The 27,836-nt window shown below is 40.6% G+C and overlaps 3 protein-coding genes, 1 long non-coding RNA gene and 1 other non-coding gene across 7 annotated transcripts in view; 1 reads left to right on the plus strand and 4 right to left on the minus strand.

The window, feature by feature from the left end:
• dtx4a (deltex 4, E3 ubiquitin ligase a) overlaps window positions 1-8,203 on the minus strand; it is a 17,630-nt gene extending 9,427 nt beyond the window's left edge. The window contains exons 1-3 of the mRNA XM_032511304.1: window positions 7,657-8,203; window positions 7,225-7,439; window positions 4,526-5,708 (exon numbers count right to left, since the gene is read on the minus strand). Of these exons, the coding sequence (XP_032367195.1) occupies window positions 4,526-5,708; window positions 7,225-7,432 (1,391 nt within the window). The 5' untranslated portion in view covers window positions 7,433-7,439; window positions 7,657-8,203. The remainder of the gene's footprint in view (window positions 1-4,525; window positions 5,709-7,224; window positions 7,440-7,656) is intronic.
• LOC116686325 (uncharacterized) lies at window positions 195-1,039 on the plus strand. Its single transcript, XR_004331220.1, has 3 exons — window positions 195-688; window positions 720-724; window positions 994-1,039. It is a non-coding gene; the product is annotated as an uncharacterized LOC116686325 (long non-coding RNA).
• A 247-nt stretch (window positions 8,204-8,450) lies between the features above and the next one.
• Window positions 8,451-8,522, minus strand: trnaa-cgc (transfer RNA alanine (anticodon CGC)). The gene has a single exon. It is a non-coding gene; the product is annotated as a tRNA-Ala (tRNA).
• Window positions 8,523-9,405: 883 nt separating this feature from the next.
• Window positions 9,406-12,605, minus strand: si:ch211-119e14.1 (cilia- and flagella-associated protein 251). Of its 2 annotated transcripts, XM_032511307.1 has the most exons (4): window positions 12,481-12,599; window positions 11,883-11,998; window positions 11,407-11,542; window positions 9,406-10,220 (listed from the first exon to the last, which is right to left on the minus strand). In XM_032511307.1, the coding sequence occupies exon 4, from the start codon at window positions 10,216-10,218 to the stop codon at window positions 9,589-9,591; it is 630 nt and encodes a 209-aa protein (XP_032367198.1). In that variant the 5' UTR covers window positions 10,219-10,220; window positions 11,407-11,542; window positions 11,883-11,998; window positions 12,481-12,599; the 3' UTR covers window positions 9,406-9,588. The 2 variants fall into 2 exon arrangements, with proteins under 2 accessions (XP_032367198.1, XP_032367199.1); XM_032511308.1 differs by lacking the exon at window positions 11,883-11,998 and having other exon boundaries at window positions 12,481-12,605.
• Window positions 12,606-16,210: 3,605 nt separating this feature from the next.
• coro1b (coronin, actin binding protein, 1B) lies at window positions 16,211-27,639 on the minus strand. Of its 2 annotated transcripts, XR_004331219.1 has the most exons (13): window positions 27,367-27,639; window positions 27,112-27,256; window positions 24,613-24,818; window positions 24,217-24,339; window positions 22,728-22,857; window positions 19,732-19,913; window positions 19,494-19,613; window positions 19,091-19,195; window positions 18,852-18,997; window positions 18,311-18,368; window positions 17,841-18,170; window positions 17,261-17,750; window positions 16,211-17,198 (listed from the first exon to the last, which is right to left on the minus strand). XR_004331219.1 is itself a non-coding variant. In XM_032511305.1 (12 exons), the coding sequence occupies exons 3-12, from the start codon at window positions 24,814-24,816 to the stop codon at window positions 17,628-17,630; spliced, it is 1,521 nt and encodes a 506-aa protein (XP_032367196.1). In that variant the 5' UTR covers window positions 24,817-24,818; window positions 27,112-27,256; window positions 27,367-27,639; the 3' UTR covers window positions 16,211-17,627. The 2 variants fall into 2 exon arrangements, 1 of the variants encoding a protein (XP_032367196.1); XM_032511305.1 differs by having other exon boundaries at window positions 16,211-17,750.
• Between the last annotated feature and the right edge of the window lie 197 nt (window positions 27,640-27,836).

Consider the following 27,836-nt stretch of genomic DNA (forward strand, 5'->3'; position numbering starts at 1 on the left):
ATTGCCTTCCCCTGTGCCTGTTTTTGGATTTGGATTTTGCTTTTTGTTCCCTGTGTTTTGTTGGACTGACGAAATAAAGCCTTTTTGAAGCTCCCTCCTGCCTCCTACTCCTCTGCTTTTGTGTCCTCCTTCCCTCTCTCACCACAACACTTTCAGGGCTGTCGGAATGAAAACCGAAAGTCAAATATAATTTGAATAGTAAAAAAATCCTTACTATTTGAATGCTTAAATTACTATTCAAATGTGACTTTTTTTATAAGTATGTTTGCTAACGTTAGCTAATCTCCCTCTTCTTGCCTTGGCCTACATGCATGTGTCACTCATGTCAGGTCTTATGAACAATAAGTTAGCGGGAGTGAGAAACACAAGGCATTGTGAGGTCTAAGCTAACGTTGCGTACTGAGTAACATTAGTACAACATTACAGAGCTAACGTTACGTCCCGAGTAAAGTTAGTACAAGGGGGAGTGACAGGCTGCAGCTGGAAATTGTAAGAAGAAAAGGAAATAGTTTTAACATGACTTTAAAATCAACATCCACCTAGCCAACGTGCTTACAGTATGTTAACATCAGTTAGCTCGTTCTTGTTTTCTAACTGCGTCGCAAAGTATAGTTATGTTAGCTTACCTGAGAGCTTAATGTAGACAGCTAAAGTTTATGTTAGCTGCCCAACAGCTGTCAGAGTTAGCGTAGCTAAGAGCTTAATGTAGACAGCTAAAGTTTATGTTAGCTGCCCAACAGCTGTCAGAGTAAGCGTATCTAAGAGCTTAATGTAGACAGCTAAAGTTTATGTTAGCTGCCCAACAGCTGTCAGAGTAAGCTTAGCTGGGAGCTTCATGGAGAAAGCTAAAGTTTATGTTAGCTGCTCTACAGCTGTCAGAGTTAGCTTAGCTGAGAGCTTAATGTAGACAGCTAAAGTTTATGTTAGCTGCCCAACAGCTGTCAGAGTTAGCTTAGCTGGGAGCTTCATGGAGAAAGCTAATGTTGATGTTAGCTTCATATATTACCTTCTAATAGCTGTAATCTCAGTAACGTGACAATCTGCAAGAAACAGGTTGAAATAGTAAGTATTGACCTCACTGTTTTGGCTTCACTATACTTGTTAGATAATATTTCATTACAGAGTTCTAACAAGCTGCAATTAAGCATTAAAGATTTTAATATTATTTGAAAACAATGTTTGAAAAAATATCAAATGGAATTTGAATGGTACTATAGAGAAAGATTGACAGTTCTAGAGGCTTTAGACATGTTTGAAGACATCTATAAATACTTTGAATAATAATGTGTGATCTGATTCTGTTCCGGCAGGATTTAATGATGTTGCGATTGTACCCATTCACGCAAATTCAACCAATCACCACGACTTTGGTGCGATCTGCAATTTTGACCAATCACCGTAACTTTCCGCAAATTTGACCAATAATCAGAGTTTAACGTGACTTCAACCAATACCAGCAGTCCCACGTGCCAGAATTTGTTTCAGTATGTGACTCTGAGAGCCAATGACCAAGCGGGAGGCGTCACAGGTATCTGGCCATATTAATTTCCTTGTTTCTGATATGAAGATGAGACGTGTGTGACATCTGCCAACCTGTATACATTTTAACAATGTATGTTGGTAAAAGCGGCTGCTATTTCAATACTGTTGTTGCTCAGTGGACACACACACACACACACACACACACACACACACACACACACACACACACACACACACACACACACACACACACACACACACACACACACACACACACACACACACACACACACACACACACACACACACGAGTTGAGGACAGCTCCGCTCATTATTGTAAGTGCAATGATAAGTTAAAGTCCCTTATCAAACCGTATGAATGTGTGTACCAGCCCAGGATAGGAAATGAACTAACAATGTAAAGATCAACAAGCCACTGACACACATGTTTTAATTTGATTCATTCAATAAATTATTATTTTTTGTCTTAAATCCACAAGCCATTTTCATTTGCAGCATCCTCAGCCTTATTGGTAAGGTTACTAGGAAAACTCAGCCTAGAGTGATTTTGTTCTCCTCAAAACAAGTTTGCTTTAAAAAAGCTCCCACAACATCAGGCATTCTGGACCGACAGAATCTAAAAAAAAGGCTGCGAAATCCCGGCGGGACTGGATATAGAGTTTCTACGAAAAAGTTATATAAGGCTCATATAAAGAGGGGGTTTACTCCCGATGCAGCGGGCCTGGGGTTCGACTCCAACCTGCGGCTGTTAGGTTCAAAGACTTGAGTGGTAAAATGACGCACAGACTTGGAGTTGCCTTTTGTGACTTTGCAAAGGGGGAAAAGTGCCGAAAAAAAGTATTCAGCAGTCTTTTTCCGGCCCTCTCATCTTCTGCGCGGCCGTTTTATTAAGTGGGTGTGCACAGAAAATTGATTTACATAATGGGTGTAGTATATAGTTGTTTAACATGAATGTGGACTAAAAATCATTGTTTTACATAAAAGTGGGTTAGTACATCATATTATCTGCTATACTATTGGTTAAAGAGAAACTGGGTGTGCTAAACAAGTTTTAAGGTCAACACAGTTCACTGAAGTTTTAATAAAGAAACAATAGCTCTTTCACACAGTCACAGCTGCAAATTAATCTAATCTTGCCCTACTGGCCAGACCCAGGAGTGTCCGGCTCTCCTCGTCTCAGTGTTCTTCTTCATTTTTCAAGGTTTCAAAATATTCATATGATAACTTTTAAACAATAATACTTGTTCAGTTTTCATACAATACAACTCTGTTCAGTCTCAACAGCGGCCCTTTGCTGTGTGTCATTCCCCCTCTCTCTCTACTTTCATGTCTTCGGCTGTCCTGTCAAATAATGGCCTAAAATGCCCCAAAAAATATCTTCTCTCAATACAAAGTCCATAATCTAGAAATATTACAACGAACAAGATATCTTCTACTTCATAGTAAAGTTAATTCTCCGATTATTTTGTTTCCACATCACACGTCTCGTTCCCTACACGTCAGAAACTTAGATTTAAAGTGAGACAAAATGTATTGCTTCTGTCACCAAAAGTTTACCTAATTTCCCATTATTAGATAGCATTTGCCAGTATAAGTAGTGACACAGCTAGCAGCACTTTTATGAGCACTGTGTATAGATTGAAGATACACCCATCCACATACTGTGATTAAAGGCCATAAGAAGACATCTGAAAACATTGCAGATTTTTTTGTTGAGCTCAAAGTCTGAGGACAAGAAGATCACTGATGGAAATATCAATTCTACCATAACAATGGGGGCATCCCAGATGTTATGGACCCATTCCAGATGTAGTAAGTAAAACCCACAGCGTGCCATTTTACAATCAGCCCGTTTCATATTTTCAAACTTATCCAGACATCAGTTAACCTGCGTTGTGATACAAGGCCCTGGTTGCTACGGGTAACAAAGCCAAGTGCTTACACAGACATAACCAGAAAGTAATTTCCAGACTTTTCTGATTTCTTGAGGCCTTCGAGCAAAAAGAAAATTGCATGATAAATATGCAAATGTATGTGTGTGTGTGTGTGTGTGTGTGTGTGTGTGTGTGTGTGTGTGTAAAATAAATCCATCATTAAGAGGTTGCATGATAAATGTCTGGAATGTGAAACACTTGTGAGAGCTGGGCTTGTTCAGTGTGAATGCCTTTCATTGTATTAAATGAATGAGCCCGATGGACTTTGTCACAAAGATTAAAGGCTCATGAATGCTAATGAGCGCTGATGTCAGACACTGTGTAATGAGGGCTTCAAACAAATTAGAATGTCCTGTCTACATTGGTTGTCTTACACATCCTGTTCATTTGGTCTCATTTAGTTTCATAAAGTATATTGATAAGGGATGTAGTCTCTGTGAAGATGTCATTTGAATGCAACATCAAACATTAGGTGCTTACTAGCTGGCATTCAAAACTGCCCATTGCTTATATACTTTTTATAATATTATTTAACAATTTTTCAGTTACAGTTAAGTCTACATGTGTTCATACATGTGTTTGTATTCTTATAATGTGTAAGTTGTGTTTTTAGCCATCGGTTTGGTACTTCTGCTGGGTGATAAATCTCAAATTTGACCGACACTTTTTACGTGGCACATAGTCATTTAATCCACTGTTAATATGACAATATTGATCATTGCAGCTTAAAGCTTCAAGCTAATCATTTGACCGATTCAGTATTGCCGTTACAGTCACTGATTACTACACACTGTCTTTTTCATTTAGATAAATATAAAAGCCTTTTTAAATAGTTGTGTGACAGAAGATTTGAATGTGGGACTAAACTGAAAAATAAATATGAGAAACTTACTACTGTGTAACAATTTTGAATTCTTCGGATGGGTGGTTTTTGTAGGAATGTAAAGCTTGCTTTAATATGCTCCATTGGAAATCCATACACTTAATTTCCAGTGGTTTTCTTACCTTTCTTGGATGATAGAACCCTTTTGACTGTAAATGAATTTGATGAGCAAACTGATATACTACTACAGCGGTTGTGTACTCACCCAGAGGCGATAAGGGCACGTGACTGAGCCATGGCGATACGCTGCAGCGCAGGTCGGCTTAGCCCTGCTAGGCTGGACCGGGGGGGTAGAGGGGCTGCGCAGGCAGCAGCACCAGATGAAGACACTGGACCCAAGACGCGGGCAGAAGGCGAGGGTGTGCAGGTGGAGGCGGCCGTGGAGATGATTGGTGGGCCTGGAGCGGGCACTGTAGGGGCAGAACAGGAAGCAGAGAGGGAGGACGAGGTGGAGGGGTGAGGGGGAGAGGTGGCAGCAGACGAGAGTGTAGTGGAGGGGGGAGGAGGAGGAGGTGGTGGAGGAGGGGGGAGAGGTGGAGGAGGGGGACGGGTGGAGGAAATGGACAAGGCAGCGGTGGCTGAGCCAAGGAGGGAAAGCGAGTGAGTGAAGCCTCCTCCATAACCAAAGCTGGCACTGCCAACACCACTACCACCGACGATTCCAACACCTCCTGCACCACCCATACCACCTAGATTAAAGCCACCTGTTGCCCCAACTATGGACGTCCTGTGGGGGGAAAATGACCGTGACAGGGACGGAGGTCGAGGGAGGGTTAGTGAGTATGACCCTCCTGGGACGGGGTAACTGCTGATTTTGGGACTAGGTGGTTTGGTCTGTGGGGGTCTTCGACCCAGAGTGTGAGCCGACATGGCGCCTGATTTGACACTTAGCACCAGCATGCACTGCTGACAGGCGCAGGGCTGTCCCAGGGAGGTGATGGAGGAGGCAGGGAGTGCCCCACTGGGATACGCACTGCCGTTTCCAGTCCCACCGCTGCTCATCCGCATTCCCATACCCACTCCAGATACATCCACACCAAGCAGTCCTCCATGGCTGGGCATGGACATGGGCCCCCAGGCGTGGTGGGATTTGGGCAGGGGCCCGGACACCAGCGGGTAAGCCAGGTCGGAGCGGCGCTGGATGCGGCGGCAGCGCTGTGTCTGCCCGTTTATTTGGGTCATGCTTTCAAAGTCAATAAGGTAGCAGAAACCCAGCGGCGCCAGGTCCAGCCAGGGCTGCTGGCGATCGCGCGCTGCCTGGATTGCGATGCCCACCTCCGTGTCGTAGGCCGTCCAACTGCCAGCGTCGTTCTCCCACTCCCACAACCAGCCCTGGCCTGGCGCTGAGGTGGGGTCGTAGAAGCTACGTCGTACCGGTCGAAGGGTACCTAAGGCAGTAATTAGGAGGTCAGAAAAATGCTAAAGATTCATGCACAGTATTACAATTTGAAAAAGGTGCAAACACTGCTAGTAATACAGTCATATTGCATTTGGATTATTTCCATGAATAGCACATAGGACAGATTTACTGCTTGATTTTTACTTGTGCAAGACTCCTACTGTAACTATAAAGTCTGATCATCTTTCTTTCTCTACTATTATAACGAGAGATTGCTGCAACAGGAGGTAAGTGGCTGACTGTCGTATTTCCTGTGGACAAGTAGCTTGCAACCCTAACAAATTCAACATGTCTGTTTGCTTGCTAAGAATTTGGGCAAACAGGTTGCCCCTGGAAACAGCACACAGTGTTCTGAATTCTGATTGGCTGGCAGCCTTGATCCGACCCAAAGCTGGATGTGTTTGCTTTCCCAGGGCGTCCAGAGAAACTCTACAGAGTTCTTATACTGTAAAGCCTTCAAATATCCAACCCTGTGTCGGAAACACAAAGAGGTGTAAAGATTTCTCAGAGATGAGGGAGCTGGAATCTAGAAGTGAGAGATGAAACCGTTTTGGGATCACAAGGCAGTTTTTGTCAGAACTGTAAAATGCATTTCAGCATTTGAAATACATGTAGGATTAAACATACTGTATATCCAAACATCTCCAAAGTAAAGAACAAAAACAATCTCATTTATGACCCAACTCATATAGAAACAATTGGAATGAGTACCATACAGTGTGTGTGTGGTACAGTAGGCCTAGACATTTAATAAGACATCAAGGAAGTTCATTCACTAGATCTGTAGATCTGCTCCCATCTTTCTCATTTTATCACCCCCCCCCCCCTTCCTCCTCACTGTCTAATATTTAGACAGCATCCCCTATTTCAGCTTCTGCTGGATTTGGAAAACAAACTTCACAAAGGATTTTGTCAGCCAATATTGAGAGAAAGAGGGGGGGGGGGGGGGGGGGGGGGGACATCTGACAACTGACAATTCCCGGCTTTGTCTTACTGCTCTGCTTGCCTCTCTTTCATGAAGCTTTAACTTGTGAAGGATGATTTCTTATGCCATATTGTACTATAAAAGGCAATGGTACTGATGACAGTGTTTACAGTAAAAAATGAAATGACTGGACACTTCAGCTGGGGCCTATGTCCACATGCAGCACACAGGTCCCAGCAGAATGACTCACTTCACCACTGACACCTTTCAAAATCACAGACTCTTCTCTTCCTGTCATTTAAATATAACATAATACAGAAAAGGTGTCAAATATGGGTAGACATTTAGGGATCTAAAATAAAAAAAAATAAAAAAGAATGGCACTGATGTCACTGCTGCAGAAATAAGAAGCCACTTTGCAGCAAAACATTCCCACCAGGACATCAACTTCTGGAGCAGAATCATCATAAGGGCTTGCAAAGATAAAATAGACACAGGAGCAATAAAAAGGCCTCCACCTCAGGCCCGGCTACACCGGTTACACCCTCCGCCCTGTGTCTCTCTCTTCTCTGCTTCTCACCTGTGTCTTGTCGGAACTGGTGCATGGAATGCAAATCGATGATGTAGGGCGAGAGGCGAGAGTCCACCTGGCCGAGGACAACACTACCACACCGCGGGTCGCTCCGGATGACTGCCTCGATGTGATGACAGACAGCCGGGCTGTAGGGCCGCCAGCGTCCGTGCTCGTTCAGCCATTCCCATACCACTACAGCGGATGCTAGTAACATCCTACTCCTGCAAAGGTGAAAAAAATACAACTGACAATAGGGAGGCATAAATGAAAGCAAAGCCGCGGGCATGGTGGGCATTTAAAGACACCCTGCTACCGCTCCGCCGTGCATCCCTGCGCACAGCAGCGCTGCATCCATCTTGGGCAGTTTGCAACACAGATGTGTTTGCTATCTGTGCATATAAATATATATTTTGGCATGACACTACATGCAAACCGTACCTTCCATGTTTGTAGTTTCGGTTATGCAGCAATTAGTAGGTCCTTTTTATTACACGGTGAGGGTTTCAGGGCGCAGAAAGCCTTGCAGGATGGTTGCATTTTACTCCCTATGCAGATGAGTGACGTCTACTGAAATCACAATCAAGTTAGTGTGAGAGGAGAAAATGCAACTTGGATGCTCACGTTGGTGCGGCACTCTTAAAGTACGTTACTGTGACAGACTGGCTCTTATCGTGCAATGCAAGGTTGCTTTTTCCGCTTTTTTCCCCCAACCAAATCTGTGCTTTCTCAGATCTGTTAGTGAAGATCAGATTCCATAAAGCAAATACTATTTATCGGGTTAGATTGTCTCCAGTCAAATAGTTCGGGTGCTTTAATGTTCCATCTGTCCCTGTAAGAATGTCTTCAGTCTTGAGGTAAAATCCAGGATTTCTAGTTACATAATTGCTTTGATGACGTGTCACTACAGTTATGTTTACTTTAAATCGGTCTTACTTATTGGTTCATAATGTTTGGATCGAGTGGATCTCACACTGAAGATAATTTGCCTGGTGAAAAATGTTTGACATTCGCTTGTGTGTGTGAACACTCTTACTCTCACGCTCTCTGAAGATCTCTCATCCAATCCGATTTGAGCAAGTGTTCCGTCTGGCCAATCAAGTTCCTTATGTGAACATCTCACATACTCTGTATCGCTGTATTTCAAAATTGTTTTACGGTATATTTAATTCTTCGGAGCTTTACATACTTCACTCTGTTGTTACATGTTTCATAATACAACATCTAAAAAAACTTGGAGATGCCGGGGATTGAACCCGGGACCTCATACATGCGAAGCATGCGCTCTACCACTGAGCTACATCCCCATTGGTCAATTCAAGTACAACAAGATATTTTGTATGTCTTTTATCGAGACTGCAATCACCATGCATGTCTCAATAAAAAAGTCACTATTAACGACAAAAAAGTTTCTTCCTTTTTTTTTTAATTAATTTTGTTTCAGTGTACAACATCTCAAAACACAAAACCGTTCAAGAACTGCCTTTCAATACAATACATTCATTAAACACATAGCCTATGTCAATGGTTTTGAGTTAGAAACCTTATTGTAGTTTAGTTTCATGGTATCATAATTACACCCGTTAACAGCAAAATATAGAGCTTAATGTCGTAGTTTTGCAGTACATTCAACATAATGATCACTACTTACTACTTATCTACTTATTACTACTTACTACTTATCTACTTTTACCAAACACAAGGTAGGCTAACATAGTATAACAATGTAACTTGAAAGTTTGACTCCTCATTAGTTCACATTTGAGAAGCTGGAACCTTTTAAACACTCAATCATTCAATTGACTAATTGTTTTGACATGAAGAACAATACAAAAACCGTGAAATCTGTCTTGTTTTTATGTTTCATGTAAATTAGACAAAACATTTAAAGCAGTAAAAAAACATATGCCACAGTCCACAACATACAGCATGAATACACTGACAGTAATACCAATACCAACGTTTCATTTGACCAGTTTTAATCATATGGTTTTACTTTAGGTAAGGTAAACTCTTACTTAAACATTCAAAATCCAATCCAGTATACTCCTGCATATTTACGACTTCATTCATCAATCAACTTTTTAACAGCAAGTGGAATTAAGACCAGGACCATAGCTACCGTTAAAGACAAATGGTTTTTAGTGAGAATTTATGAGGTTTTTTGGAAAGTTGTCTGTTTTTTAGGGCGGTTCCAGTACTTTTAGGCCTTCCCAGTGTGTAACAGCATATAGACATTTATGTTTGGAAATAAAATTTACCGAAAGATATATTTTAACAGCTAATTAGGGAATTTGGACTCATGACCTCAGTACTGTTTAAGACCATTTCTTAAGCCTCCCTTGTGTTTAATGATTTTTTAAAATTCTGTTCTCACAGTGCAGTCATATCACTGTCCTTGCCCTTACCTCCCTCTTCCTCAGACCAGATGGCACTACCAGAGAACGACTTTATATCTACCAACATTCCAGCCCCTCCACTTGCTTCACCTTTACCTTCCTCACCTCCCACTTTCTCCTCTGTGTCTCCCTTTGCCTCTTCCTGATCTGTTGCCTCTTCCTCGTCTGTTGGCCTAGCTTGCCCCCCGGCCTCCGAACCCTCCAAACTTGAGTTATCATCTGAAGTGTCACCTCCTTTTCCATCCTCCTCCTCCTCCTCCTCCTCTTGGTCATCTCCCTCGCTGTAACTCCCCTGGCTACCACCCTCATCCGACTTTACATCCTCAAATCGGACTTCCTGCATTTCCTCTTCATCCTCCCCAGTATCACTTTGAGGCCACAGCTGGACTCCGAAACGTGTCCCTAGAGCTAAAGCTGTGCCTCTGACCCGGTCCCTGATCCCTCCTTCCTTATACACCAAGCGCCGCACAGTATATTCTCCATTAGCCTCCTTGTTCAACTTCTTGTACAAGAAGATCAACAATAAAATTAAGCCCATTAGGCAGAAAAAAAGGATCAGCACAGTCTGAGTGGAGGATGTACGATCCATCGTAGGGTCAGCCATGCCTGAAGTGAAAAGAGAGAAAAGGGGTTAGCATGGTCCCATCTACTGAGGATGGACTACAAAAACACCAAATAAATCCCAATGTGGATGATTCACATTGGGATTTATTTGTTGTTTTTGGAGTCAGTGGCACTGTCTCTTGAAGAAATAGTTTAACATTTTGGAAAATAATCTTTTCTTATAATCGTTCGCTTTCCTTCTCTCACATTTATACAGTTGATATTGCTGCCTTCAAATGGAACTTGTGAGCTTGTGGTTATGACATGAGAAGTCGTGTACAGGATATGCTTCACGTTCAAGTTGTGAGAACACTGCTGCTACGAAACTGCAACATGGTCTCTTGTCATTCTTTGCTTTTTTTTACCAAGAAATGGAGTTGTATTTCAAATATATGTGCCTTCACATATGTTTGTATAAATTAACAGTTACTTAGTAGCTATGCTCTAAGACTAAAATTACAATATATTAAATAACCATCCACCAAAAAAGGCACCTCCATGGTTTCTCCAGCTGTTTCTGAAAACAAACCTTGTTATCTTGGAGGTTGTGAAAACAACAAGTGGGGGGTATTCACATGGACTCTTGAATTTTTTGAACGCAGTCAACATAAGCCTAAAGGCAGCACATGTAGCCAAAGTCATTGGTTAGCTTAGCTTAGCATACAGACTGGAAACAGAAGAAATGACTAGCCTAGCTCTGTCCAAAGGCTCCAGTCTCAATAAAAAATATTCTAATCAAATAACCACCCATAATACCCCAATTTGTTGTTTTTCAACTTGAACAGACTTGCTGTTTACCTGTTGCCAGTCTTATGCTAAGATAGCTGGCTGGATGCTGGCTGTAGCTTGATATTTACACTATTTTATACAGCAAGTATATACTGTATATACCGTACAGAAATTACCGTACAGAAATTTTCAAGCCTTACATCTAGCATAAAAGTGAATAAGTGTATTTCCTTACAGGCCAAATTATTGTTTTTAATAGAGCAGCCCTTTTGATTAGATGATTCCTGCGAATGAATCCACATTCAGAGGCAACACAAAACAGGTTGACATGGAGGAATTATGTGAGCTGTTTGAACCTGGCCTGCTATTTCTTTCCAAGAGCACCAGAAAATCCTTTTAATATTATCAAGCCCTAAATCCCACAAAATAGAGACAGATTAGATTTAGAAATGTACTTTACCGCTTTAAAAAAGTCTCTGTTGAGCAGAAAAGTCCCACTGGCTTGGTGTCACAGTTTCTGGCAGAATGTTGCAGTCAAACTCAAAGCAGTTAAGTTTTCATCAGAAGGAGATCCATTGGAAATGTATATTCAGGATCTAGATCAAGGAAAATTGGAAAATAAATAACAGTCCATGGTGCGTCCAAGCAAACCTTTAGATGGCCTAACATAAAAGATTGTCCATTCAATTTAATTTTGCTGTGGCATTTCAGGTTTTACACACTCAGAATCAAGAAAGATTACCAAGAAATTACAATAATTCTGCTTTAAAAATCCACTCCATGGGGGTATTATATTTTGGAAGTTGCTCAGTTTTAACATTAAAATATATTATTTCAGCACAGACATCTAATCCTGACACTATTTTAATAAAAAAGTCACCACCAACGCTGGGTGAAATGTAACCAATGGTTCTTAATTGCAATATACAAACGTACGCTGCAGATGAAACAGGAAGTATGTATGTGTTGCCTTTATCTTTTTTGACTGTAAACTGTGTGCATTGTCTGGGGTGACAGGAAGCTAGCAGACCGCTCGCAACATTGCTGGTTTCCTGTCAAAATGATAATTGAAGAGCATCAGTCAGCCTGCCATGGGAGGGAACTTTTTAGTCATGCTTAATTAGACTACTAGAGATCAGACATAGAGCATTACAACATAATGTTTAGTAAAAAAAATATATATATATATAGATGTGAAATACGTGGACTTAACATGAAATAAATCTAAAAAGGCATGAGGATAACTGACCTGGGTGGTAAATGAATGCCTTCAGCACTGTAATTATACAACCATTTAAAACATAAAGTCTATTAAGTCAAAGATTCAAGTATCTTAACTTTGAAATATACATATATATATATATATATATATATATATATATATATATATATATATATATATAGAGCTGTAATTAATCACAGAAGAGCAAACAAAACATGAGGCATTCATATTATAATTAACTAAGAATAGACATGTATGTGTGCAAGAGTAAAACTGTTAAAAAAGGAAGGAAATAAACTGTAAAACACTTACCAAAGTTGTGAGCAGAAGAAAAAGTTGATGGTGCCAGAACATAAACACTGTAAAGAGACTCACTTGTGTAATTTAAGGTAGTTTTGAACCGTATAACAGCATGTGTATGTGTGTGTGTGTGTGTGTGTGTGTGTGTATATGTGTGTGTTTGAGAGGCGACAGATAGAAAACGAGAAAAGGGGTGGGTGATGCATGACATGTGGTGAAGAACGCTTGCTGCAGCCATTTGAGGTAGGTGGAGTGTGGAGGGGAACACAAATTAAAGACAAAGTCAAGCAAGGTGTGATGGAAAGCACAGATAAGAAAATGTGCTATTTATTTATGGAAAGAGGAAGACAAACACATTTGAATTTTTTCCTGCAAAGTTGACCTGTGTCACTTTCAGCTTAGAGCACAGGTGCAGGTGACGTTATGCCACATATATTAAGTGCATTTTAGGAACATTCATACTCTTTGTCGACTACAATTTACTCACAGGAAATACATGTTCAATGTATTTATTTCCTGTGGAACATTTCAACCTCGCACAAACATACAAAATATGTCAGCGGGTTGTTGATAACACATTGACTCCCATAAGGGCAGCAAAGTTTTTTTTTTTTAAAGTGGACATTTTTTAATTTTTTAACATGACACTGAAAAAGAGGGGTCTAAGAGTATTACATAAGTCCAAGAATCCCAAGAACTAAAGATCCTAATAATTCTTTCATTTAAGCAAAACATTAAGGTTGTTATATGTATTCTTCTTTTAACCTGTCAGAAAAAACAGATTAAGTCCAAACACTGTTCTTGACTTTCAGAAACGAGTTGACCACATCCTGTTTTCACTCCGGGGGCCAGGCAACCACAGCCCCTAGTGTACAAAGACACCCATGTCAAATCTCTACTCTTATTTTCCACCGTGTTACCCTGTTGAGGACATGAACACGAGTCACAGATTGAGATTGAATACTCGCACTGTCACAGAACATTTATTGGTAAAACAAAAACAATATACAGACTTTTCTGGAAGCCCCCTTCCCCCGCCCCATCCTCCCCAATCAGGATCAGCACCGGCCACTTTATAATGAAGACATTCAGGAGCTCTACCTCATATTCTATTGCCCCTTTTAATATCTTTATCTTTAGTTTTCTGTACTGTTTAATTTTTCCTTACACTTGCACTGTTTAGAATGTTTCATATTACTGTATTGTACATATTACTTAACTTTTTTATTAGGGCTTGAGCGCTGACAGCGTTGAAGGCCCTATTGAAACTGAATGAATTATTCCTTCTTTCTTTCTTTCTTTCTTTCTTTCTTTCTTTCTTTCTTTCTTTCTTGTGACAAATGAATCACCTTTTTGAGGGGTTTAACATCCTCAAGAATTCACAAAAATTGGCGGTTGCATCTAGTCTGGTGAAAATGTACGTATTTTAAGGGTTTCGGGAATAGGCGCACACAAATGGCTTGCTAGCGCCCCATACAAAATTAAGAATATTGAGCACCTAAAGTATGTTTAACGTAGACTAATGAAACGTGCACATATGTACACATATGTAGCATGGCAAGACGTACATAAAAGATCATCGGAACCATACCCTAAACCCAACAGGAAGTCTGCCATTTTGAATTGAATATTTGAAATGAGTGTGATTTTGGCCATTTCCACATGTCAAACTTTAACAAACTCCTCCTAGAGATTTCATCTGATCAACTTCAAATTTGGTCTATGCCAGGCAGCCAGATAGCTCAGTTGGTAGAGGGGCCATCCATATATAGAGGTTTACTCCTCGACCCAGCGGGCCTGGGTTTGACTCCATCCCTTTGCTGCATGTCATTCCCCCTCTCCCTCTTCTTTCATGTTTTCAGCTGTTCTGTCAAAAATGAAGGCCAGAAATTCCCCAAAAATATCTTCAAAAAACAAACTTGGTCTGCGCCATCTTAAGGCGTTAAAGAAGAAAAGTTATTAGAAGAAAAACTTTTCGTTATAGGGCATGGTGGCCTTTTTGTGCATTTCACCATCGAAACAGGAAGTGGGTGTAACTTGAGTGTACATCGTCCAATTAGCTTGAAACCTTTCAGGATTCATAAGAGTCCGACCCTGACGACTTAGACACGCTGATATTGGCTCAAAGTCATAACGCCCCCTAGTGGCAACAGGAAGTAGACCTAAAAGGTGCTTTACTTAAGAAACTCCTCCTAGAGATTTCATCCGATAAACCTTAAAGATAAAAAGTTATCAAAAGAAAACCTTTTTGTCAAACTGTGTGGGCGTGGCAACCATTTTCAGTGTTTAGCGATGAACGAGAAAGTGGTTGTAACTATAGTGTACATTGTCATATCTGCTTGAAATGACCCACAATCAACAAGAGTCCAGGCCTGAGGACATCTACAGGCCAATGTTGACTTTTGGTCATAGCGCTCCCCCGCTGGCAACAGGCAAATCATCCGATTTACATAAAACTTAGAATGTGTGGTTTACTTGTCACACTGAGCCGGCCCCTATACTTTAACCACACCCGTGTATTGAGGCCACGCCCCTTTATAGCATGGTAGAGTCGTGTGTGAGGTATCATTGAACTCAGGAGAGAGTTCCTTTTTGATTGGTGATGTTTGACCCGCCTCCTAGGTGTTAGCCAAACCCCCTTTCATAACTAATATCAATGAACTCAGCAGGGAATTCCCTTTTCAGTGGCAACGATTTGCAGTGCCTGAGCGCCACGTAAATGCACGGACCAGAAACCTCGACGCGCAGAGGCACGAGAGCCCGTCCAATGCTGCTTGCAGCTTTAATTGTATGTATGACTTATTTTTCTTCATCTTATTTGTATATGTCTTATTTTTTTTTATATTATACTTGTATGTGTCCTTTATGCACCATTGGTCGGAGGGAAAACTATTTTCAATTGTTATGTATGTCTGAAACATATTGCAGAATTGACAATAAAGTTGACTTGCCTTGATACAGGAAGAGTTGGCGATTTGCTCCAGCTATCTTTAGGTCCCACTGAATAGGATTTAACATGGACTGAGTTCTGGGATTTCCCTGTAGTGGTTTCAGTGTTGATTGCTGGAAAAGTGATTGACTGGTTGTATTAGCGCCCTAATCTAAACTACAGCACCACCATCAATTATGATACCATGCTAGGGTGCCACAACGTAACACTTTGCATAGTCTGCTGAGTTTAGTTTTCTTTTTGTCAGATTACTCTGTTATGCTAGTTGACCTGAAGTGGTTCCTTGTCTTTTACTCATCTTGGTTGGTTGCTCAGTTTGTTTAGATAACCTACCAAATAAAATAATAATAATAAACGGGTGACTGCTGTTAATATGAAACTCCAAAAATGTCTTTACTTCTCTCTGAAATCTACAGAAACCTCTTTGTTGTAGTTTCTGACGTGACATTGACTGTCATTTGTAGGGCCTCATTGTCCCTTTATCCTTAGTCAATTTAATTGGCCCCTATACAGTTTGAGACATTTTAGGAATATTTATAGCAAAAGTAAAACCGGAGAAATTCAGACAACATAAAATGTGAGAAATCTACAGGGTGTTGCATCCTTTATGGAGGCAAAGTGTTTTGTGTGTGCGCTGCACATATGTCTATTAAATTGGAGTGGGCAGCAGTTGCTAGGCTAACAGTCAACACACTCGTGTGTACACTATCCAAACATAACTACATTACACTTATATATAACAAATACCAGAAATCAAGATCAGAACATTTGTGTAAATAAAAGGTCATTTCATTAATACAAAAGGAGAAATTAATGTTTATTGAGTTTTCACAATTTAGTCTCCTTTAACTTGCTACTGGTTTTACAGTTAGTGTTAAGAGGTCAGTGCATAAAGAAATATAAATCAAATAAGTAATTAAAAAGGAATAAGCTTGATGTGGAATGTACCATTGTCACATGATCATTGACTGATGGAGAGGTTAACAAAAAAAAAAAGCTTCTTAATGTAGTGGGAAAAAACACAAGACAAAATAAAAAAAATAAAAAAAACAACCTAAAAAGATGTTTCCATCTTTTTACACCAATATAAATGCAATCGCAAACTGTAGAAAATGTTTCCCCTTTCACAGTAACCTCCTCTTTCGTGTCTGCCAACACTAGCGTAATTTATGTTACTGGTGTTTTTATATTTGCATGTACTGCTTATAGCTCAGCTTGGGCTCTGTGTCCACCAAACAACTGTTACTTCAGCTGACGGCTCTGAAAAAAACATCACAAGAATTGACGACTAAATCTAATTTCCTGGATCTTTAGGGGGCCCAAAATACAGCAGCCTTTCCATTCAAAAGAAGGAAAGGGAAATATTTCCGCATATTTTTATCCTGATGATAATGTGGACAAAAATCTGCCCTAGCTCTCTCCTAAAACCATTAGTAAATCACGCAAAAATCACAAGTGTTACCTTTTCATTGACTGCAAAGACGACACAGAATTACAATACACAAATATTCAACTAGACTCTCATCAGCCATCAGTCACATAATTCTCACTGTCAAGGTCATGATTTGTATACCAAAAAATGTTCATACCGTTAGCCTTACACACATAACGAAGCAGTAAAACAAAGCACAAGTCACACAATGAATTAACAATTGGGGGTCTGATGACATCACAGTTTAGCAGCTTCAACTACCTGATAAATAGCCCTAACCGTTATATATGCGAGTGCTTTAAAGAAAGAAAATCATATTTTTACTATACTTTGCTATAGTATGTCAACCTTAATTAACTTTGATATATTGTTTTATCGCTACTTTGTGCATTAACTTGAGGCAATGGTACCGTTGTAACACGTTTAAAGCCCTTCAAAATTAGCGAAATTTGCAAGCTCCAAAGCTGCACTATATACACCAAACAGCTGCTACGATACTCCTTCATATGAAAAACAAAACATTATCTCACTGACAAAATTCGTTCTATGCAGATGACACCCCGTTTTCAGCCACAGTCTGGAAAACAATCACAGAAACAAATTGTGGTCTTGTTTTCACCACAATAATTGACCTGGTTGTAAGTCACTCCGATTTAGTTAGTTACTACCCTATACTACATTCTTCCACGTACACAGCTCAAGGTACTGCTGATTCATAGGCTATGGTCTATGGATTAAGTATGAATGCCCTCCGAATGTAGTGGTTCTCCACCTTGTTCATACATCCCCATCCTCAATCCGAGCCAGCTGCCTCTCCAGCAACTCGATTCTCTGGCTCTGAGCGAGGACGACAGCCCGCAAGGCCTTCATCTCTGCCAACAACTCATTCAACAAATCGTCCTGGAAGACGGAAGGAGAGACGGAACAAATCAGAAAACAAATATGAGCATTTAAATGGTACGGGCAATATGTCTCATTCTGCCAACTTACCTCTCTCTTCGGCCTTTCAGTATTTCCATCTGTCTCCCGTGTGGCAACTCGTGGCTGTGGCACTTCTTCTTCCATCTCCTTGGCGGCAGAGCTAGATGTGGCTGCTGCATTGCCTGCTGAAGGCGGTGCAGCCCCAGTCCCAGAGTCCTGCGAGATGAGCTTGGGTTTGCTTCTGAGGGTGTCTCTGTGCTTGGATGGGGGAGCTGAGTACCCGCCGCTCAGAGAGACCAACAGGGGCTGTGCATCCTGCCCAGCGATCCATTCATCCGCCAGGAGAGCCGGCTCCATGCCAGCTGTATCTGGGTAAAGGTCTCCCTGAAACAGATCGGACTGGGGAGGCAAGATGGACACAGGAAAGTGTTTTAATGATACACTTCTAGAGAGACCTCCTGGGCCTACAGAAATCTTTCAATTCCTTTTTTTTTTTTAACTAATAAGTAATGTATTTTTATATGCTGTGCCTGGCTTACCTTTCGTGGTACAGTCATAGAAATGGGTTCCACTTTTCTTTCATGCAGTTTGTAGAACCTACAGAAGACCAGGAGATTAGTTCTCTCGTTAAAAAGGCTGGCACAGTCTCAATTTTTAGAAATGCAAAAAAACAACAACACAAAAACAAAAACAAAAAACCACATTAAAAGACCAGCATCAGAAACATGTCTCTAAATTCTTTATTACTGCCAACTGGGTCACTCAGCCCCAAGCTCAATTGTTCTTACAGAAGATATACAGAGATAATAAGAATGTTCAGGGTAATGAAGGAACATGTCACCCAGTACAATGGTGTGGCTAATTTATGTGCTTCTAATAGTTTTTGGACAATAGTTAGCTATTGTTAGCTGATCAATAATCTGTACGAGTCTTTGGCTACACAGGCAATACTCAGTAGGATCATTTATTTTCTTGTTAGTTGACAATAAGAAAAACATAACATATTATATCACCAGCCCTTTAAAAATCTTTTAAAGTAAACAAATATCAAGGAAGGAAAATGTGACCAAAACTATTTACCTGGCAATTTCACACTTGTTGACATCGACACCTCTTTTACTAAGAAAGCCGGCACCTCTCTGAGGCTCCTTGCTGCTGTATAAGCTGAGGAAGTGAACATATGGGGATTCATCGGTCACTTCAAAATAACGGATGGTGCAGTCCCCCTGAAAGCCAGAAGATTGAACCAAACATTGAATAAAAAGGGAATTGATACAAATTTTAAGATTTGAGTAAATTTGTATTTCCTGATGTCCTACCTTTCCACACAGGTAGACCATGTTTGTGTCAGGGTCATAAAAGGGTAAAAGAACCCCATTACTTGTATCCATCTCTTGTACTGCCATTGGCTCAGAGAGATCATTCTGTAAAATAATAAAAGAAAAGAAAATCAAAAGACATAGATTTAATACTACTTGTAATTGCTTTCAAATGATATGTACACTCCACCCACCAAACAAAACACTGATATTGGACAAATCTGCAAAACCTGATCATGTTCAGTGACATAGTTTTCACATTTACAGTAATACCAGCACTTTATCATTTCTAAAGTGACTGTACATAACAAAAAGAGCATGTTTTAGGTCTTTGAAAGAAAATAGTTATGGGTAAGGCAGTCAAGAATACTTCAATATGAACGTAATTCAAAAATATCCATACCGTATCCCACAATGCCAGCTGTCTCTCACTCATACGGCTAAAGCCTGTGGTCAGAATCTTCCCATCTGAAAGGAACACAGCTCTCATTGGCCTGGTGCCATCATGGACCTTCTCTTTCACCTGGGAGAACAATAAGACACATAACATAGCATGAAAAGAGGATGTGTACCTGCATGATGTAGTGCAGTATAACTTCTTTTGTATGCATCTGCACACATGGCAAAGAAAGTGAAGTTACCTTGAGGACAGTGCCCCGTCGCGGGTCGATGACACGCAGAGCCTTGTCCTTGCAGACAGTACAGACAGCACTGCCGTCCTTGTTCCAGCTGACACTATAGATCAAGTCTGGGTGGGCATCACTCAGCTGGTACACAAGCTCCCCCGTGCCCACATTCCACACACAAATCACATTATCGCAGCCTAGAGAGAAAGACACAACATCCATCCATTCTTTAAGTACATACATGCTAAATGCAGAAACATGAAGGAGATTGGTGTCTTGTGATCTGAGAGATCTGCTGAGAGCATGTCAGATAACTGTGGAGCAATGCCATTAAGAGCTTTGTATGCCAAAAGGAGGATCTGAAATTGAGATGCAAAATGTACATAAGATCAGAGTGATTGTGAGTGATTTAAAAAGGTCCGATGAAATGGTGCTCTTTGGATGCTTTTATATATATACACCTTAGTAGTCCCCTAATACTGTATCTGAAGTCTCTTTTATATAGACCATAGTAATCCCCTAATGCTGTATCTGAAGTCTCTTTTATATAGACCATAGTAATCCCCTAATGCTGTATCTGAAGTCTCTTTCCCAAAATTCAGCCTTGGAGCAGAGTTACAACCACAAGAGCCAGTCCCACAATGAGCTTTCCTTAGTATGTGCCATTTCTGAGTCTGTAGCTTTTGAGTAGGAGAGGGAGGCTGTGGGTGTGGCCTTGACCAACTGCCACTTTGCTGGTTTGAAAGCCATGATGCCCCTTGACCTCATAAGGGACAAGATTCCAGATCAGCCCATCTGAGCTTTAAAATCTCTCAAAAGGCAGAGCAGGACTCCCAGGGCTCAGTTTACACCTATCACCATTTCTAGCCACCGGAGGACCGTAGGCAGGCTGGAGGAACGCATATTAATGTTAAAAAACCTTAAAGTGAAATAGTTGTGCCATGGGACCTTTAAGAGGCAGCAGACAGAAGGATAAACCTTTACAGATGTGGAGTGAGAAGCACGGTCATTAACATGTAATCAAACAAATGTTTTTTTCCCCCCAACATTTCAAACTTTGACCGTTACCAGCTGTTGAAAGCATTCCTTTAGACTCTCACAAAGACAAAACGGGTTTATAACCAGTTTAAAACTCTCACACTCAACTAAATAGTCTTTTTTCAGAAGTTCTGGATTTACTTCTTTACACTTGGGGTTATATCTCTATGTTAGCAGCACGGTCATTAAAATCGGATAAAGCCACACTCACGCAGTGGTTTACCCACACAACGGAGTTTTTTTTTTTTCAAACATTTCAAACTTTGGCTGTTACAGATAATGACTTGAGATTTGAAACCAAGTTTATAGAGTCTTTAACCATTCAACTATCCTTATCCAACGACGCTTCCTTGGGTCCTGAACAATACATCTGCCATGACATGTGATTTGCTGACAGCTAGCTATTTGGGATTAAGCTATTTCCGGGAACAAGAGTGCTCATTCTGAAACTTACATTGCTGTTTGAGGTTGCTCTCCCGTCTCTCCTCTTAATCTGGTCTTGAATGTACTGTAGCTAGCGACGGAGATCGAGTTGTACCTTGCATGCCGTCCGGAAGTATAACAGTTAATAGTGGGCCCCTCTCAATACACTATACAGTTTGTGTACATAACGCAATACTAAATAAATACGTCCACAGAAATACACCCACTAAGTGTGAAGTCAAAGGACAGACACGCAGACCGTAGTCCATTTCCACAACGTTCCACTTCTGGGATTTGTCTGGATGTCACTCTTTTCATAAGTGCAAGTTCAGATGTCCCGTTACCTTCCGCTTTCTTTGAGTTGGCATTCTAAACTGTTGATTTCTGAGGACTATGGGTAACTGCTTCTCAGATCTCTGCAGGGTAAATCCAGACAGCTAGCTAGACTATCGGTCCAATCAGTTTCCTGTTGCACGTCTAAACTACTTCTGAACGTTCACATGTTACAGAAAAACAAGTTTCTTCCAGAAGTTATTTCACAGACGCATCGTGGCGCTGAACGGCTCTTAGCTCCGCCCAAGACGAGTGTGATTGGTTTAAAGAAATGCCAATAAACACCTGCATGTGGACCCTTTCCTACCTGGATGTGATCTATTTGGAACTGCCCATGGTGCCCCAGGGAAGACTCTGGACACGTGGCGCTACATAGCTGACTCTGTGAGGTCCGGGATGTAGCCTAGTTCTACAGCCTGGACCTGTGTGTTTACTCCCTTGTCTTGTGCCCGTCTGTTTCTGCGTGTGTTGTTTTGTCTCCCCCCCCCCCCTCCAGTCTTTCCTTTGTTTAATTATTATTTGTTTATTTTTTAAATATGTAAAAAAGAAATTTGATCACAAAACAAAAAGAATAGCAATAAACATTTTTCTCCCATCCCAGAATGCGGTTTGGACTAGACAGACCCTCCTCCACAGCACCGTGCGGGAAGGTCTGGCAATGCGAGACTATACAGACAGAGAGTCCTTCCATTTTAGAAAGGATTGGACCTGCTCAGCCTGACGCCACTGCCAACTCCATTATTTGCCTAAATTTAAATACACTCCTTTATAGTTCAACAATCTGTCTCTGTGGCTACTTGTGATATAGGGAATAAACAAAGCGTGTTTAAACGGAAGACTGCAGCTCAGTGTCCTGTGAGATAAACATATTGAACATCAAAGTCTACTTTCTCTGCTTGTGAATGTACTGTACTTGTGTGTTTTGGGATCCACATTTGATTTATTTAAAAAATGAAACATCTAGAAGCACCAAGTGTTTATCACAATCTATTGTTGGCAGCCATGTTTGTCATAGTTAGTCAGTATTTGTTAAAAATGGATCATTTAATATATTACTGTATGTAAAACATAGAAACCACATTAGTCTGGTTGTGTCTGTCCTATAGGGCACAGGTCAAACAGCAGTGTCTAAGTCATGTTTCAGCAGTCACACACACAATCCAAGTACTTCTTTTGCAACAGATTATGTGGCACAAGAATGTGATGAATGACTTTACCTGCAGTCAAGAGAATATTGAAGGCAGTTGGGTGCCAAGCCAGGATTCCCACTCTTTTACTGTGTCCCTCGAGGGTCAAAATGGCCTCAGTCATTGGGCTTGTCAGGCCCCCATCTGGGATCTGCCACACCTTCAAACCACCAGACACAGCAGACATTTATTTGTGACTGTGATCCATTCAGGTGCAAAAGAGCTATTGATGTGATGTGATGCATTGCCATTGATATAGAATAGCTGATATTGTTTTTGACCACAGCAACTATCTTCAGACAGAGCGGGGAGAAAGGTTATGTTGAAAGCCTTCATCTAGACCTTTCTGCTCTCAAGAAGACACTGTGGATTTGAAACCAGTTTAAAACCATCACACTCAACTAAATAGAGCTTTTAACAGAAGCTCTGGAATATTGAGAAGTATTATGCGCTTTCTTAACTAGTTTGATGAGAAGATTGATACCAGTCATCTCTGGCTGTTAAATATAAAACTACTGTTATGAGTTGGTTTGCTTAGCATAAAGACTGGTAGCAGGGAAAAAGCCTGCCTGACTAGTCCAGCACATAAGCCCTCGTAAAACCACAAACTGTTATTTTTACACGTCCGTTATTGTACAAAATAAAGAAGGTAAACCATGTGAATTTGTGTGCTTTACAGGAACAGTGCAAGGCTGGCTGTTAACCCTGCTTCCAGGGTTTGTTCCTGCATGATTTATCATTAGAAAATCTTGATCTCGATTCACCCTGTTCCCGATGTAATATTTAAATAATTTAGATTTCTTTTTTTCTTTCTTTTTTAAATGATTTAATTTCACGAGTCGGCTGCATCACAAATGCTACTACTTTCTTCTGTGAGTTTTACACAGACGGATCGGAAGGTTGGTGATTTGATCCCTATCCCTGCAGTCCCATGTCGAAGTGTCCTTGGGCAACACACTGAACCCCGAGTTGCCCCCGATGCTGTGCTATCAGAGTATAAATGTGTTTGTGTGTGTGTGTGTTTATCTGATGAGCAGGTGACACCCTGTATGCCAGCCTCGGGCATAGTGTGTGAATGGTGAATGGTTCCTGTACTATGTAAAAGCGCTTTGAGTAGTTGTTAAGACTACAACAGTCCATTTACTGTATAAAATAGGTTTTAAAGCTCTCCCAAGCACTGCATTGCTCTCCCTTCTCTTCACTGAAGCCTCTATGTTTACAGGCCTGTGATGATGCACAATGTGCCATAAGTGGCAAAAGAAATCTATGTTTGATACTGCCAATTTGTTTTGTTTTGTCATGGTTCATGTGTGCAATAAACATTACACTTTGTGAGAAAAAAAAGCTAAGCTAACCTTCTAATAGCTGTGGCTTCATATTTCCTGCATGGAATTGAGAGTTGTTTTGTCTCATAATAACAATATCTTACTTCCTTTAACTGAAAAAGAAAGAAATTGACTGCAGGCAGGTAGTTTCCATATATAGGGTCAGGGTGACATGTGTCAAAGTTTGAACCTACCTTTACTGTGAAGTCCTCTGAGGCACTTGCAATGATGTTGTCGTCATGAGGAGACCACTGGATGTCCAGCACCGGTGCTGCATGGCCGCACACTGTTGGACAGGACTGATCGATTCTGCCACTCTGTGGGAGAAAACAAAAGGTTAAAATCATGACAGCGTGACAGCTGGCTAGAGAATCTTTAACACATTACAGGAGTATAACCTTTATCTACTATTTGTTGTGGAACTGTAAAAGTGCTGCGTATGCATCAGCACACATGGAGCGAGGCATCATTGCCTTGCTGACATATTTCCTTTTAGTTGCAGAGTGAAAGATAGGAAACAGGACAGATGCTTTTCAAAAAATATACTGCTCCAGTGTTTAACGGAGGCTGAATGTAATGTAATGTTGAACCTTGCTAAGCGGAACAACGAGGAAGGCCCCTCCTCCGCCGGCTTCGATGATAACAGCAATGAATTTGGGGTTGACCGCGCAGAGGGAAGTGTCCCACGTCACGCGGGAAACCCTGACATCGTCGATGCAGTGCTCAGCTTTCCACGCCTGGGCGAAGACGTGGCGGAATTTGCTCTGTCTGACCACACCCCGCCGGAAAGACATGTCTGTCGAGAAAAAAAAACAAGACCTGAATTATGTGGCGTCTGAAAAAGTTGAGAAAACAAGAAAGCAAAGTGGTACTTTTTAATCGTGACTTTAAAATAATCTGCAACTATTTTGATATTCAATTCATAATTTAAGTCAATTATTTATCAAGCAAAAATGCTTGAAAGACACTCTCTGGTTCTAGCTTCCTAAATGTGTAAAAACAAAATAAATATTGCTTGTTTTCTTTGTTTAATACTATTGGAAATAAAATATTTTGCAGTTAAATCTAAGGTCTATATACAGTGGCTTGAATAAGTTACACACCCATGCTAAAGTTGATTAAAAATAGGAATACCATTGGAAATTGATCTTAATGCCTTAATTTAAAAATAAATAAAATAGGAAAATCCAACGTTTTAAGGGCACCAATTTTCTTTGTGAATGAGTAATGTATTGGAAATAAATAAATGTTCTTCCTTAAAATACAGGGGCATGAGTATACACACCCCTATGTTAAATTCCCATAGAGGCAGGCAGATTTTTATTTTTAAAGGCCAGTTATCTCATGGATCCAGGATACTATGCATCCTGATAAAGTTCCCTTGGCCTTTGGAATTATAATAACCAAATTCTCTGGGCGGGCAACGCAGAGAAATGGGAGGTAACCTTGCCCCTTATGACCTCATAAGGAGCAAGATTCCAGATCGGCCCATCTGAGCTTTCATTTTCTCAAAGGCAGAGGCTCGGTTTACACCTATCACCATTTCTAGCCACGGGGGGACCATAGGCAGGCTGGACAAATGCATATTAATGTTAAAAAACTTCATAAAGTGACATTTTCATGCCATGGGACCTTTAATGTGTTAGTTGTCAAACTGATGTCAATTTGGGCTCTGGGAAATTAACTGCCTGTACCATAGTAAAACACATGAGCTGCAGATAACTCTGTAATGCATTTGTTTGATAGTTAAATATTTTAAGGTAATTCAATTTACAATTACAGGTAGTATTGGTGTGCAATTAATCAAATTTTAAATTGGATTATGACTTTGGCTCCTAATGATCATTAAAACAGTGTAATCAAGAAAAAAAAATATTTTGCACATTATGTAAAAAAATGAAATGGAAAACTGTATTTTCTAAATCCGTATCACTGGGAACAACACAATACTTTTTCTACACACTGATGATGCACAAACGCCTAGTTGGCTATTCACATCCTTTGTTTACAGACAAATGGGTTATTTAAAAATATATAGCAGTCATTTAAAAATGATGTTTTTCTTTAAGTTGTGCACACATGTAACTGGATGAGGTCATGTTGTACTTTTGGTGTTTGATAAATAGCTGTGTTAACTACTTATCTACTTAAAATGATTTATTTAAGAACTCCTGCTGTCAGTATCTTTAATGGAGTTTGCAAGTCCTGTCACTTCTTCACTTATTTTATTTGTTTCTGTTTAAAATATTACTTTCATATTATGTCATACGTACTGTGTAGTTTCGTTTACAAACTGTGATGACTGATTATTTATCAACTGAATTCTAAAAAGAAAAGAAAATTTGATATGGAAATAAAAACTAACTAACTAACTAACTAACTAACTAACTAACTATACACACACATGCTAAATAAGGATTTAGTCGTTTCCATTTCTAAAAAATGGAAGACAGAAAAGACAGTTATTTTACAGTTTATTCAGCAAATCCCCAACATCTTTAGGTTGCCAGCGTGAGTGAAAAGCTGATGTCAAAACAGCAGGCAAATGATTTCATACTGCGGGTCTGTCCTGAAAAGTACAGTCAGGCTTCAGTGGACAAAAGGGCATGATCCGCCTGAAAGCAAAACAAGCTGTGGCACTGAGGGAAAGGGGGTTGGGAAGTCCGAGCTGCTGAGACAGGGGAGCCAGTAACTCTATCTGCCATCTACCTAATGTTTCACAGTGTCAAGGCAAACTGTATTTTACCAGGTCTAGCCTGTCTCCATCTTTCCCCAGTGAGCATGAAACTATTCCACATCTACATCTTTGTATAGTAAAGTCCACTGTAACACTCACATAGCTATTTAGATCTGTGAGACTAAATAGTGTTTATCCTACTGAATAACGGCGTAACTCACTGCTATTGTTACCACACAGCACTTTTTGCACATTTATGTTGGGGTTTCTATTGTTGTCTGCACACAATGCGAGGAACACTGGTTGGCTTTTACAATGAGCAACAAAGGACGTTCAGTAATGCATAGTTGTCCCCAGAATGAGACATTTCAAGGAATAGGGAAAGTAATTATTTTTGAGCACAATAGCATACCTGGCTTTCGGCCTCTCCTAATTGGAAAAAGGATCACCAAAGACTCGGGCGTGACAGGAGGAGGCCAATAAAATAATCCTCCGCCAGCAGCAGTAACTTAATCCTCTCCTGTATCCAGGCAGGCGTTTACAACGATTGCGTAGACCTAATCACAAAATACGTTCATTAGAAAGAAATACCCGTTCGTATTATTACCAAATGTTCTCATGCTGGTTTGCCAATTGGTACGCATGTCTGGTGTAGTAAAAGTCTAACCTGATAGCGCATGTCCCGTGCAGTTATAGCTAGGCTACATTAAACAGTGCACAGCGACGCTGAATGGAGCAAAGCTGATGGTGAAGGTGTGGGAAGAAATACACACGGCGTCCGCCCTCGTCTTTCTTTACAAACGACTGATTGGAAGAGATGGATTCTTCATTATCCCCTATCCCAGACACTTCCGCTAATGGCAGGATATATCAAAGACACGCAGGAGTCAAGAGGGAGACCAGTCGTCTACATCCAGATTCCTGTTTGCCAGACCGGATGTGTGGAAGAGTGTATGGCGCACTTCTTTATTTACAGTACGGGTACGTCCATGTGAGGATAAAACCCTTAGTAATTTTAAGTAAGTGTCGGGTTTCACCATACATACATGCGTGAAACAAAAGCGCCTTTTCCCCCAATTTGTATACCACCAAAAAAGAACAATTTATTACAGATTGTTAGGCATACTGCACTTTGAA

The sequence above is a fragment of the Etheostoma spectabile genome, unplaced genomic scaffold, assembly GCF_008692095.1.
Source record: "Etheostoma spectabile isolate EspeVRDwgs_2016 unplaced genomic scaffold, UIUC_Espe_1.0 scaffold352, whole genome shotgun sequence".
In the NCBI taxonomy this organism is placed as follows: domain Eukaryota; kingdom Metazoa; phylum Chordata; class Actinopteri; order Perciformes; family Percidae; genus Etheostoma; species Etheostoma spectabile.

Bases quoted from the DNA above. Each gene is read 5' to 3' on its own strand.
- si:ch211-119e14.1 (XM_032511308.1), bottom strand. From the start codon at position 10,218: ATGGCTGACCCTACGATGGATCGTACATCCTCCACTCAGACTGTGCTG.
- coro1b (XM_032511305.1), bottom strand. From the start codon at position 24,816: ATGTCTTTCCGGCGGGGTGTGGTCAGACAGAGCAAATTCCGCCACGTC. The intron at 24,340-24,612 runs GTTCAACATTAC...TTTCTCCCACAG, and splicing joins TCGTTGTTCCGCTTAGCAAG to AGTGGCAGAATCGATCAGTC. The intron at 19,914-22,727 runs GTAAAGTCATTC...CTTTCTCTCTAG, and splicing joins CAATATTCTCTTGACTGCAG to GCTGCGATAATGTGATTTGT.